At 42.0% G+C, this 13064-nt stretch overlaps 1 protein-coding gene across 1 annotated transcript; it reads left to right on the top strand.

Annotated features, from left to right (window-relative positions):
- Positions 1–7707: 7707 nt before the first annotated feature.
- Positions 7708–10782, top strand: ARL4A (ARF like GTPase 4A). The gene is made up of 2 exons (XM_012571718.5): positions 7708–8040; positions 8252–10782. The coding sequence occupies exon 2, from the start codon at positions 8318–8320 to the stop codon at positions 8918–8920; it is 603 nt and encodes a 200-aa protein (XP_012427172.1). The 5' UTR covers positions 7708–8040; positions 8252–8317; the 3' UTR covers positions 8921–10782.
- Positions 10783–13064: the final 2282 nt, after the last annotated feature.

A 13064-nucleotide genomic window follows, 5' to 3' on the forward strand; every position in this document is an offset into this window, starting at 1 on the left:
AGGTCAGTTATCTGACTAATATTAATAATAAATTGTTTCTTTCTTAAAAAAAATAAAAATAAACCCCTCCCTCTAGCTAGGGAGCCAGCAGGTCTCTCTTTTCACTCATCCAAGAAACAAATGCTTTCAGAAAGCCAAAGAGTGGTTATATTCCATACTATTTGTTCTGTATGTGACCAGGAGTTATAAGCAGCACTCACAAACTCCTATTATTAGGAGCACTGATAAATGACCAAACAGTGGTTGGAGAACATCAAACAAATTGTTTGGGTCCATTTCATTGTCTCAGTGGGAACTTCTCTTAGCTGTTGCCTCTGAGCACCAGGCTCAAGGAGCTATGACATTATCACTGTACTACCTACATTATTATACAGAGCAGAGACTTTAGATTTTTCACAGCCCTCCTGGGAGCTTAGGCATATCTCCCATAAAATTTTATTTCCATACAGTGCAATTTCTGTGAAATCTGTTTCTATTGCTGCTGTGCCTTTTTAGGAGAGATGAGCAACTGAATTTCCTCTTCAAGGTGTGCACTTAACTTGATTTACACAAAGTTATTACAGAACAACAGCCTGCTCATTCTCACAGTGAACCCTGTATATTGGATGGGCATCACCTCTCAGTTGTTGCCAAGAATGGTGGGAACACATCCAAGATCCAGCTGTGCACACCACACAGGCACAGGCTCCTTGCTCCAGACAGCCACAGGAACAGGCCAGTCCCTAAAAATTAGTGGAGCTTCAGTGCTTTGTCGTTTGTGACTGTCTTTGAAATGCTTTCATGGCAGGTTTCCGTGTGCTATATTTGTCATTTAAGCATTTCATTAACCATATGCTAACTCTGACTCTGTGAACTGAGTGCTGTGTGCTTCTTCCTGTCCTGGTACTTCATTTTGGATATATGCAGCACCTGAAGAACAAAGCGTAGCTTTTAAATAAGTAACTGTTGCAAGCAGATGAATTGTTAGGAAAGAACTGGCTTAAATTAATGTTTCATCCTATAAACACTTAGTCAGAAGCTTCAGTCAGAACTTGTAACTTTTTTTTTCCCACTACAGTAAATCAACTGAGATATAAATTTATCAAAGAAAAGCCTTCTTTGTTCTCATGTCCAAGGTCTGTTTGTTTTTTCCTATCATACCAGCAAATGTCAGCTTTATACATGTTAAATAGTTAAACAATATTTATAAAGTTCTTCAGAAAAGAAAAATATTTAATAGCAGTTTTTTTCTTTCTTGCATTGTTACTCTGTGCTAGCAATATTTCAAACAGCAGTAGCTATATTATCAACATTTCCATTATTATTCTGGAGCTGGGAAAATACCTTCACATATTAAATCCGTCTATACAGGGGCAAAATAAAATACGCTGCTCTTATATTTGTAATTGTAGTACTTTTAATCTGCTTGCAAACTGCTCCCATAATATTAAAGCACTATATTTAAAAACTCTGCAACCCTTTTCAAAGGAAGCAATGTGAGAAGATTGCAGCTGAAATCTCAGCGTGATAGAATTTTAAACTGTTCAGAATTACTCTGGCATAGAAAAAAACCAACCAAACAAAACAATCCCAAAAACAACCCTAAAGTGCCCATAGCCTTTCTGGATGAAAAATACTGGGGAATAAAAAAGATATTGGAAGCCATTCTCTTAACTAGTAAGATTTTCAACATAGCACTGAGTCACTGAGTTAGCACTACATTCTCAGCAAAAGAGTGTGACTCAAGTCACTAGTTCCAGAGGGGAAAAAACCCTATAAAAGCAAAAGTGCTGTCACAAACCTAGGGTAGGAGGTGGGGAACCTGTTGCTGAGGTGAATGTAAGTCTTTGATCAGTACACAACCATTGAAGAAAACATGCAAGCCAAGGCTTGCTCGTGTGTAGTATCACATATTGAACACTGTAATTGCTCACGGTGAAGTCCTACCTTATGTAAGGAAGGATTAAAGTAGGAGGTATTTAGTCCATTTATTAAATAAACATATTTGCTGGGGTTTTTTGAGCACCAGCTTCTTAGTGAAGTAGGGGTGAAAACCAGGGGTTGCTGTAAAAAAAAAAATATATTTTTTCTATTCTTTAAAACTACCCCAGAACAAGCCCTATGTCCAGGTTTGGATTTTGTGACTAAAAACTTTGTATCATATGAAGAGGGGATCTATGTTAAACTCTTATTAATTACACTCTGCTATTAAATGAACACTCAGTGTTGCTGAGAGTTTTGTGATACAAGTCCTTAACACAAGACAACCCTTCTGCTGTCCCACCCTATCACAGAAGGTGCATTTCTCATAAAACCACATGTACACAAAATGGTCAGTCTGTTCCCCGTGTTCCACAAACATGGAGTCACCACCATTACACCCATCCAATCAGAGGTGAAACAACCGAAATTCACGGAGCTTGGAAGGTGGAGGTTAAATCTTGAGTTACCCTGAGCCAACACTTGCTCAGTGTGACTAAGAACATTTATGAGTCAGTACAGCTTTCTTTCAGCTAACACATCTGAATAGAACTGAAGATGCGAAAAACTCTGTCAGTATCAGAAGAGGCTTTTTGTTTGTTAGCCTGCTATGTGGCATTATGTTTATTTATGAAAATGAAATAGGCAAAACATAGATGTTAGACTTCAACTGAAGGTACATATGAAATGACAGTAAGTTTAATTAACCAGTCTACACACAGCAATTCCATCTCCAACTGCTCTAAGCTTATTTATTGTGAGGAAATAAATTAGATTTTCTACCACCAACTACTTTTTAATAATCAAAGCAAAGTAATTCATGCAGCATGTAAGTTATCATAAAAGAATCCAGCAGACGTAGCGAAGATGATAAAAGGCTTCTTTGTGAAAAACATTTTGTACATCAGTTTAAGAGAGAGTCTTAAGAGCAAAACCTCATGTGTTGCATTTTGTCAGCTATTTCATTCTTAGTGCTCATATTCAAGAGGGTTCTCAAAATTCATGGTGAAACTGCTGTAATATTTTATGAGCCACGTAACAACTCAAAGCAATACTTTCAGAACTGTGTAACAATTCAAAGCAGTACTTTTTTAGTTCTGAGATCTAGGCTATAGTCGAAGAGAAGCAACTTCAGTTTTTGAATGTACAACTGAGCTTCAGCTGGTTACTGTAATAATAAACATTATTGCTATTACACAAACATTAATAAATATTACCCCAGCCCAGATCTGCCATGTCATTGTACTGAAATGTAACTGATTTTCTCCTTCATACACATTGAGAAATCTGCTTGATTTCCACACAGAGCAGCAATAACTGGTGGTGTGAGGTTGCCAACACATCTCTCTCATAAAGATGGGGGGTTGGGATCCCATTGCTATAGGCCAGCTACCTGTATGTGACAGTGCACAGTCCTCGCAATAATTCCATTCTTCTTAGGACTTCTTCCTTTTGTGTCTGACAACTAATTCAGCTCTGTGATGCAGCTGGTTCCTTCCTACCCCTCCTTCAGCATTTGCTCATATTTGCTTCTGTCTTTTACTGTTCTTTAGTTCTGGCCATATCCCTCCGCATCTGCAGTACATGGCATCATGATGATTCATTTTTCTTTTTTTTTGAATCAAATTTGCTACACTATGGGGTGCTATTGAAAAATAACTCTAAGGAGATTAGCTATTGAACTATTACAGGATAATAAATGCCATTAGCTTGTTCTTCAGAATGAAGATATTTAATGAAAACAAAAGGAATATTGTGCATATCTGGCCATGGAAATTCAAGCCCACTAGCTTTTCTTTGGAAGGAATTTCTCATCTGCTGCATCACTAGATGTGGTTTGTATAACAACAGTCATACCTACCTGAGTGGAATTTAACTTTTAAACGACCAGCACTAATGAAAGCTCTGATTTAATGTCCTGCTACAGTGAACCTCTCATGAACTGCTAGATTTAATTTCCATGAATTGCTATTTTCATATGAAAGATGATTTTTTGTGAAGAATACCCACAACCTGGCAAGTAGATGTTTGATGATCCTTTGCATTTTTATTATCTTGGCATTGTGAGACAGCTCCTACAGTGAAGGAGGTGATATGTATTAAAAGGTAACCTAAGTCTCTGCTGGGCAATAATATTAAAATTTCCAAGAATCTTATCTTTCTACTGTAAACCAATTCTTTCTTGGCAACACTTCAACCAATTTCATGGTCCATATCCCTAATAAGGACTATCTAAGTTTCTCAGAAGCAGTTAATAATTTCACCATTGGAAGCCTGGCCCCCTCAAAGTGCTCTGAACCAAAATTATCCCTGGGCCATTAAAGAATTAAAAGAAAAAAACCCAAAAAAACCTACTTTATCATAGTGAAAAGCTGCATGTTATGCAGGTACTGCTTCTTTTTCTTGAAACACAGTGATTTGTCCCTGGCCCTGCCCTCTTCTATGTGGAAAATATTTATAGCATATATGTAAGAAACCTATGTAGAAAATAAAATATTACTATATACACTGGTACACTCTATAAACAGGAAAGGGGAGAAGGTTTTTAGCCCATAGAAGCTGAAGTTGCAGTTGTTTTCAGAAGCTAAGGAATGCTGAGCGAGAAAGAACTCAGATATGTAAAGATTATACAGGAAATGAGAACAGTATCAGTATGTGAAATTACCACAACACAGATATTAGGCGCTTCCTTATTTTGCATTAAAAATTCTGCATGTGGCTTGAGCCTTTCACCATTGTTTCCTCTCACATGTATTTTGCAGTTATTTTCAGCTGTCATCTAAGAACAGTCCACTCCTCCCATTTAGCTACACACTTGAAAAGAGTGAAAGGTGTTCTTTCTGTACACCTCCTTCATTCAAGGCTTCTACAGGATAAGCCTTGCTTTACCCTTACCTCCAATTATCAGAGGTTGAATGTGTCAACTCTTCTACACTCCTACTAATTTAGATACCATTACTCCACAACACCTGCCCAGTCTGCTCGTTTGACTTCTAAAGCAGCATGAAGTGTATGGGAGGAGCTGATCCACTTGGATTGTTATTTAATAGCTGTTTTGCAGAAGTGCCTACAGGCATTAATTAAGATCAAGGTGCAAAGAAGACTTACAGTGAAAAATAGTCTCAGCCCCAGAGAGATCATAATTCACTTCATAGCAAGTTACAACAGGTAAACGTGATAAATTAACTGCAGGGAGTGTCCAAGCATTTTCTGGAGAGCACAGATTATTTCCATGTATATATTTACAAATACAGGTATGCTCATGTTGTTGAAGATATTAATTTCTGCCTAATATTAAAATGACATCCCTGGTGTCATAAAACTCTTTTCCAAGATTTATGGGATTCCTTCTCCACCTACTATGTTGGATATACTATACCTTAGAAAAAAAAAATCAGTTCTTTATCCCTCCCTTTTCAATAAAATATTATGTATTGACTGTTTTTTCAGCAGAACAAGAGATAAAAACAAGCCTTATACATCTTATGTTTAAAATCAAAATACCTTCCATGAGGGTATGAGCTAGCCAATATCCATTCTCATGGAGTTAATTTTAAAATGGATTATTAGGAAGCTGTGTTTTGAACAGATCTTGGTAACAATCAGACATGAAAGTTTAGGAGACCATAATATCTAATAGGCATATTTTTCCATTAAAAATTTGGGATAGTCAATTTTGTAGGGGGAGATAAAGGTCAATTTTATTTATTTCAGCTTGTCAAGCTTTATGAAAAAATCTATTATTGGCAGTAATATTCCTTAAGGCATTTGTTAAGGAATACAAATACCTTGTTTTTGGAGGTATTTGTACCTCCATATACCAGTTTGGTTTCCGCCCAAATTTGAATTACTGAAAACCATCCATTAAATAATTAAGGCCCACTTTTCCTGTCACTATAAATGCTTACCTATTACATTGTATACTATGCAGTTCTTTATGTTATGCAAAAGTACTGTAAAATACTGCCAAATCAAAAACCATACCAGCTGGCCTTAGGGGTAGGAACTTACAGGTCCTTTCCATAGATGTAAAATCATCTTCCTATACAAACAGGCCACTTCCTCAAAAAGAATCAGCCGCAAGATCAGGATGTAAATAATGAACAAAGATAAAAGCAGTGAAATATTAATCTCAGATATAAGCAAATTAGAATTTTGCTATTTTTAGTAGGACTAGAATGGGTAACTTAACACTTTAGTAACATGAAACATTGCCTACAGCACACAATAGAATTTTTTTTTGCTATTATATGACATTTTACTATTCATTTACTTCTCTTTTAAATAAAATTATCTGTGATTTAAAATATGGACTACAATGCTTTCAAAGGGAAAAAAAGAAATATGATTGTCTGAATATTCTTGTAAATTAACACTTTTCAGCAGCCATATCAAGAAATCTTAAAGTCCTCTAGACAAAAAGGCAAGACTAATATTGAAAATGACACTTCTCTTTTACTGAAGCCCAGCTGGTCAAAGATTTGGGTGGTTGCCCAGAGAAGCTGTGGATGCCCCATCCCTGGAAGTGTTCAAAGCCAGGTTGGATGGAGCTCTGACCACCTGGTCTAATGAAATGTGTATCTGCCCACAGCAGTGGGACTGTAACTCGATGATCTTTAAAGGCCCTTCCAGCCCAAACCGTAAGATACTGAGTAGAGAAAAACATACATTTGGACAGGTAGACTAGAGTAGCACAATAGCTTTAGCTAACAGTTAAACATATGCTTTTATCATAAAGACTGAAAATTTTTATCTAGGGACTATAGAGGAAGATTTTGGTAGCGTGCTGTTTGACACCGGTCCGGGGCACATCCGACACGGGCAGCAGTAACCACGTAAACCGCAGTAAACCGCAGCGGCAAAGGTGCTACGTGAACAGAGCAGCGGGAAGGAACAGAAGCATGGCAGGGCAGCAAGGAGAGCTGAGACAAAATACTCCCCAGGCCTCTCCTAACACCTGTATGCTCTGGAAGCAGTAAATGTAGTCAATGTGTTGTGAAACACTCGTTATTAGTTCTGGGAAACATTTCACTGCTCAAATCAGCCTGAGATATGAAAATGCAGGATTACTTAAAATATCTCTGTGCTGTGGGAAACATTTCTTGCAACCTCGCCAGGTACCACTGCGTGTTCACTCAGACCCGGGCACCGCTGCCATCCCAGTGCACCAAGCGTCCGTCAGAACGGTGTCTGTCATTCGCTGCGTTATTCCCGGCCCCTCCCGGTCACTCCGGTTGCGGGGTGACGGGCCGAAGGCAGATACAGCACGTAGGCTGAGAGCACAGGGCCGGGCCCGGCGCCCTTTCCCTCCAGCAGCGCCCGCCGAGCCCGCCCGTGCCGCGGGCGCACCGGGGCCCTCAGCGGCGCGGGGCGCGGGAGGCACCGCCCGGGCCGGCAGGGGGCGCGCTAGAGTGACAGCACCCGCGCCCAATGAGCGCGCTCCCCCGGAGAGGGGCGGGGCAGCGCAGAGCCACCCCAGGGCCGGGCCGCGGTGGAGTGACGGCTCCAGCGCCCAATGAGCGCGCGCTCTCCCCAGAAGGGGCGGGGCGCTGGGCCGCCGGAGGGGAGCTGCCGCCCGCCGCGGGTCGGGGGGGCTGTCGTAGGGGGAGGGCGCGGCCGTGCCCCGAGCGGCCCGCGTGAAGCAGCGGCTCCGCCTCCCGGGGGGGAGAAGGAGGAGCGGAGGCCGTTCAAGGCAGGGCGTGGGCGGGGAGCGGCCCCTTCCTCCGGCGCGCTCGGCCCGAAGCGCTCGGCTGCGGCCGGTGCGGTACTCGGCCAATGGGCGAGGCGGAGCGCGGCTCGCTCCCCGCCCCCCGCGCGGGGCTCGGCCAATGGGAGAGCGCGGGGAGGGGCGCGCGGGGCTAGGCGCGCGCTGGGAGGCGCCCCACCACCAGATGCAGCGGAGAGTGGCGCGGGCGGCGGCAGTGGCGGAGCGGGAGCGGCGACTGCGGGAGCCGGAGCCGCAGCAGTAGCGACTGCGGGAGCAGCAGCGGGAGCCGCAGCAGAAGCGGCCGCGGGAGCAGCGGCGGCGCGTGGACATGGGGTCGCGGGCAGCGCGCCCCTCGCCGCGCTGAGGGAGCAGCGGTAGGCTTGGGGCGCGGCGAGGGGCGGCGGGGCGCAGGTGCCGGGCGAGCCGCAGTGCCGGGAGCGGCCGCAGCCGCCGGGCGGGGCGGGGGACGTGCGGCGCTCCGCGCGGCGCTGCCCGCGGCCGCCCCCGCAGTCGGGGCGGCGGCGCCTTGGCCGCGCAGCCCGGCGCTGGCGGAGCGGGCCCTAACGCCGCTTGTGTCGTTGGCAGGAGCCGAGCGCAGCCGCGGGAGCCGCCTCTGCTCGTGGCAGCCTGCTGTCACCTTCCCTTCTGGCAATGGGGAATGGACTCTCGGACCAGACGCCGATCCTCTCCAGCCTGCCTTCCTTCCAGAGCTTTCACATCGTCATCCTGGGGCTGGACTGCGCTGGGAAGACGACGGTGCTCTACAGACTGCAGTTCAATGAGTTCGTCAACACTGTCCCCACTAAAGGATTTAATACGGAGAAAATCAAAGTGACGCTGGGCAACTCGAAGACGGTCACTTTCCACTTCTGGGATGTCGGCGGCCAGGAGAAGCTGAGGCCGCTGTGGAAGTCGTACACAAGGTGCACCGATGGCATCGTGTTTGTGGTGGACTCTGTCGACGTTGAGAGGATGGAGGAGGCCAAAACAGAACTACATAAGATTACTAGGATATCTGAGAATCAAGGAGTGCCTGTCCTTATCATTGCTAACAAGCAGGACCTGAGGAACTCCCTCTCCCTTTCTGAAATAGAGAAAATGTTAGCAATGAGCGAGCTGAGTTCTTCAACACCCTGGCATTTGCAGCCTACCTGTGCAATCATTGGAGACGGACTTAAAGAGGGACTGGAGAAACTACATGATATGATAATTAAGCGAAGGAAAATGTTGAGGCAGCAGAAAAAGAAGAGATGAGTTCTTTTTTTGACCTTTCTATTTTAGAGTAGTTACATGGTCGAAATTTGACGTAAGACGGCTTCCAAACCCAGGCCTGCCTGTTTGGATGCCGTTAAGCTTAGTTACGTTGAACAATCAGTTGCACAACCTTGCTGTGTGCAGGAAGGCTGTGCAGTTGTGGAATTTTTTATTTTTTTTTTAACTAGTCTCTTCTGAGTTTTTTGGCTCTGTATTATTTCAGCAGCCCTAATAGATGATGTAATGCTATCAGGAAATGGATGGGTGGGTATATGTGACATGGATGTCTAAATAGCCAAATAAAACGAGGGTTTTCTGCTTAGTGTTGTAGTCATATGTTTGAGGGTGCCCTCTGCAAGCAATTTGCATTGAAGGTGTTCTGTGTTTTTAAACTTCCGATGCTCGTAAGTGGAGTGCTTAGGTGAACATTATACAGCTTTAAAAAACATATATGAAGCTAGTAACCCATAATTTCGTTGAGGCTGGTTTTTCTACCTTGTTTGAGGATTTTTATGAAAGCTTGGCTACATGTGTAGGTTTTTTTAATTTGGCACTTTTTGAAATTGAATCATGTTCAGTTCAAACACTTGAAAGTTTAATGCTGTGGATTCTTCAACTGGTAAAAGAAAGACTTTGACAAGTAAAAACTGTAAACAACACGATGGAGCATGAAAAAGTGGTTTCTCAACATATAGCATGTTTTTTGGTATATAAGGTTTTTGTTCTTTAGAAGTAGCCATTCATCATTATACAGTGCTAATCAGGTTTAAACTGTTACTCAAAATTAGTAATTTATTTCTGAATGGTGAATTCTATGTTCTCCTAGTATCAAAAGTCAATGAATTGCATAAAGGAGCTATAAAGAACAACTATGGGTGCTGTGGTTCTAACCAGTGCAGCATTCTTTGCCCTATTAGTGACTTTCCTGGCAATATAACATACTTATAATGAGGTAAAGATGGAGTTAAAATTAGCGGAGCACATCTTGTATCTCCCCAAAATACCCCATTTTATTAAAGCGGTATTGCTATGTCACTTTCAACGTATGCTTTTCTGTTGTGACTCTTACAGTATTTTGTGGTTAGGAATGTAATAATGCTTTATACACTCAAACATTAGACACTACCGGGGCGGGGGCGGGGGGGAGGGAAAGGGGGAAGAAGATTTTCAAGATGGGCCTGTGTTCTGCTTTAATTATGCTTTAAGCTGTTCTTGTTTACAGAGTGTGCAAACAGTGTTAACTGGGCAGGATAGTGCTTGACAGAAAAGGGAGGGTAGTTTTTCTTACTGGTACAGAGCTTCAAGTGACTCTTTAGATACTTGGTTAGCAATTAAAAGGGCTAAAGCAGAGCCTGGATTTTTAAGACTAACTTTAGTGGTGCTGTAGAAATTTAATCAGAATGTTAGAATATCTTTAAACTTTTGTTGGAAATACCAGACTAAAAAAAAAAAAAAAAAGGTAAAAACTAGCAAAATCACTTTCCTCCTCTCAACCAGTAAAGTAATACATTTTTCTTACCTGCTGCCATGTATCAGGAGGATGACAGCTACAAACCGAATGTCAATTGATGTAATTTAGCTATGTTAAAAAAAAATTTCAAGCTTTTTAACCAGCAGCTGTTCGACCAGGAGATAACCAAAAATGCACTTTAGTGTCTTTGATAATTGAAAGTGACAGCTGTTTGTTTTTTTATGACATCTTGGTCCTTTTTGAATAAACTGAAGTAGCTTCCAGTGGAGCTTTTGTATGTTGGTTATATATGTACCTGCACTGGTGACATTGTAAGTCACTTACTCAAGTAATGTCTATATTTATAGAAATGTGGATGACTTCTTAAACCTCAATAAACAATTGAAAACAAGCCTGCAGAGAGAAGGTGTCTGACTTGTTGTGCTGCAGTGGTACATTCTTATCAACCTCTGTGCACATAGTTCTGCTGCTACTCAAATCAGTATTTCTGTTGAATAACCAAAGTCTTAAAATGTGGTGAGGCTTATAAATGTCACAGTGTTAGAAACTGGAGGTGTCTCATTGAAAACTTTGGATCAATGGTATGTCTTTATATTCATGGAAGAAATAGCTGCTGCCATGAGTCTTTTCCAAAGTAATGGCTCTTGCATAATTTGAAACATCTTGTATATAACTGAGCCTATGTCATGTTACGTGCAACACTTAATAGTCAATGTTGGGCATATATCACATGTACTCTCAGGTGGTGCTTGATTTAATGTCTTTAGCCTTGTGTATCTGAAGCTGTCTGAGGGATTCATCCGCAGTTAAGCCTTGGGTGAATTTTCTTCTGGGATGTTACAGCAATGAGTAGAATGTGTTGATACGGCAAGCTTCTGATTGGTTTCAGGACCCAAGCATAGCCAAGAAAAACTGTTTAGCCTGCAAATGAAAATGGCTAAGTTTGAACCAGAATACTTAAATACCAGAATACTCTTTCTCAAAACCCTGATATTTTCATTTTTGTTTATGTAACTGGTGGCACATCAAAATGTAGGTTGCTCTTAGTCCTGAGGAAAAAGCTATATTAGTGATGCTGAGTCCTATGAATTTGGTGTATAACTGGTATATTCTAGCTAATACTTTCCTTCCTATTGAATGCAATGTACTCCTAGGCTAAGGAAGGTGAGATGGCAGGCTGGCTCTTTGTACCAGGTAAACAAACTGATACCAAATACTAATTGCTTCATTTTCAGTACTCATTAGGCTTCTATTGGGAATAGTTGAAAAGGCATACTGCTTGAAAATAAACAACTGTTTTGTTCTGCATATTAAACATGCTAGTGTTTTATCTCATGGCAGTCTCCCTCGATTCTTCTATGCATAAAAACAACAGTGAATGATTTTAATTACAAAGACTTGACAGATCTGTACTCTTAGCATTCTGGAGGGAAAAGTGAGAGAAAGTGGAGAGTACTGTTTCTAAAATGTCATGGTTCTTACTGTGTTAATACTGACTTGGAAGTAGAAGACTCTAGAGGATAATTTTTAAATTCAAGCTATGCCTTTATCTGTATTAGAACTGTTTTGCTGCAATTTTACAATGACAGTCGTGAGAGTACAGTGTACAAATGCAGCTTTACCTCTGAAACTGTTTTGCATTACTATGACAGTCTTTCAGCTATGAACAAAACAACGATTGCAGGAGAGCATTCAGTATCTGAACTGATCGAGTTCCTGCTGGCACGGTCCTGCCCGGCGTGGATCACATTTTTCCACATGACAAATTGTCAGTTCTGGCCTAGATACTGGTATGTAAGATAATCTTCAGAGTAACTGAATAAGCAGGTGTCATTTTGTTACAATGCTAGAGTTAGAAATCTCAAATTGAAAATACTTTTTGCTCTAAGGTCTACACATGAGCGCTGTGTTCTTCCAAGATTTCAGGTGACTATCTAACCTGCTTCTCTAAGGAGGTAAGGAATTGCATCTGGATTGGTGCTATTCAACAGGCTATAAGGTCTTGTCACATTATCACTTCTTTTAGCCTATGAAAGTTTGCATAGCATTGCCTCAGCTATTTATTTATGCACATACAATCACAGTTAACCAGCTTTCAGGATCTCTTTTCTAGCTGCATAGCTGTGTGTGAGCATCAGGCTGTTTCAACTAGGAGAAATACTGCGAGATGATGAGGCTCCAGGTTCTCAGATCACTTTTAAGTTGCATTGTACTGAATGTGTATTTATATTTGGAAAAAAGTGAAACATTTTGCTCTTCAAATTTTCATGTTTTAGTGAGACGGTATTGATCCTTTTTGTGGAAAGCAATACCCACAGCCAACCCATGCTTCCCAGTCTGACTTGGGTGCTTCTGTACCCTTTGACAGAGCACTCTGGGCCTGCAGGAGTTCATTATCCAGGACTTTGTGGTCACAGACCAGCAAGGAGCTGGAAGCAATCAGGTGAGGGCTAGCTAAGCCCTTCTGGACCTCAGCAGGTCCGAGTGAAGCAGTTTTGTCTCCTTGGGGGGATGTTATCTGTGTCTTGGATCATTTGTTTACTAATAGCAGAGTGTTAATTAGTGTCTGGCTGAAACTTGTTGAGAAGTGTCATTCTTGACATGGAGGGAGGATTTAGATACTACAAATTGATGCTACGAAGGACTTGGTAAGGCGGAGTGTGTAAAACATAA

Source organism: Taeniopygia guttata, chromosome 2 (genome assembly GCF_048771995.1).
Source record: "Taeniopygia guttata chromosome 2, bTaeGut7.mat, whole genome shotgun sequence".
Lineage (NCBI taxonomy): Eukaryota > Metazoa > Chordata > Aves > Passeriformes > Estrildidae > Taeniopygia > Taeniopygia guttata.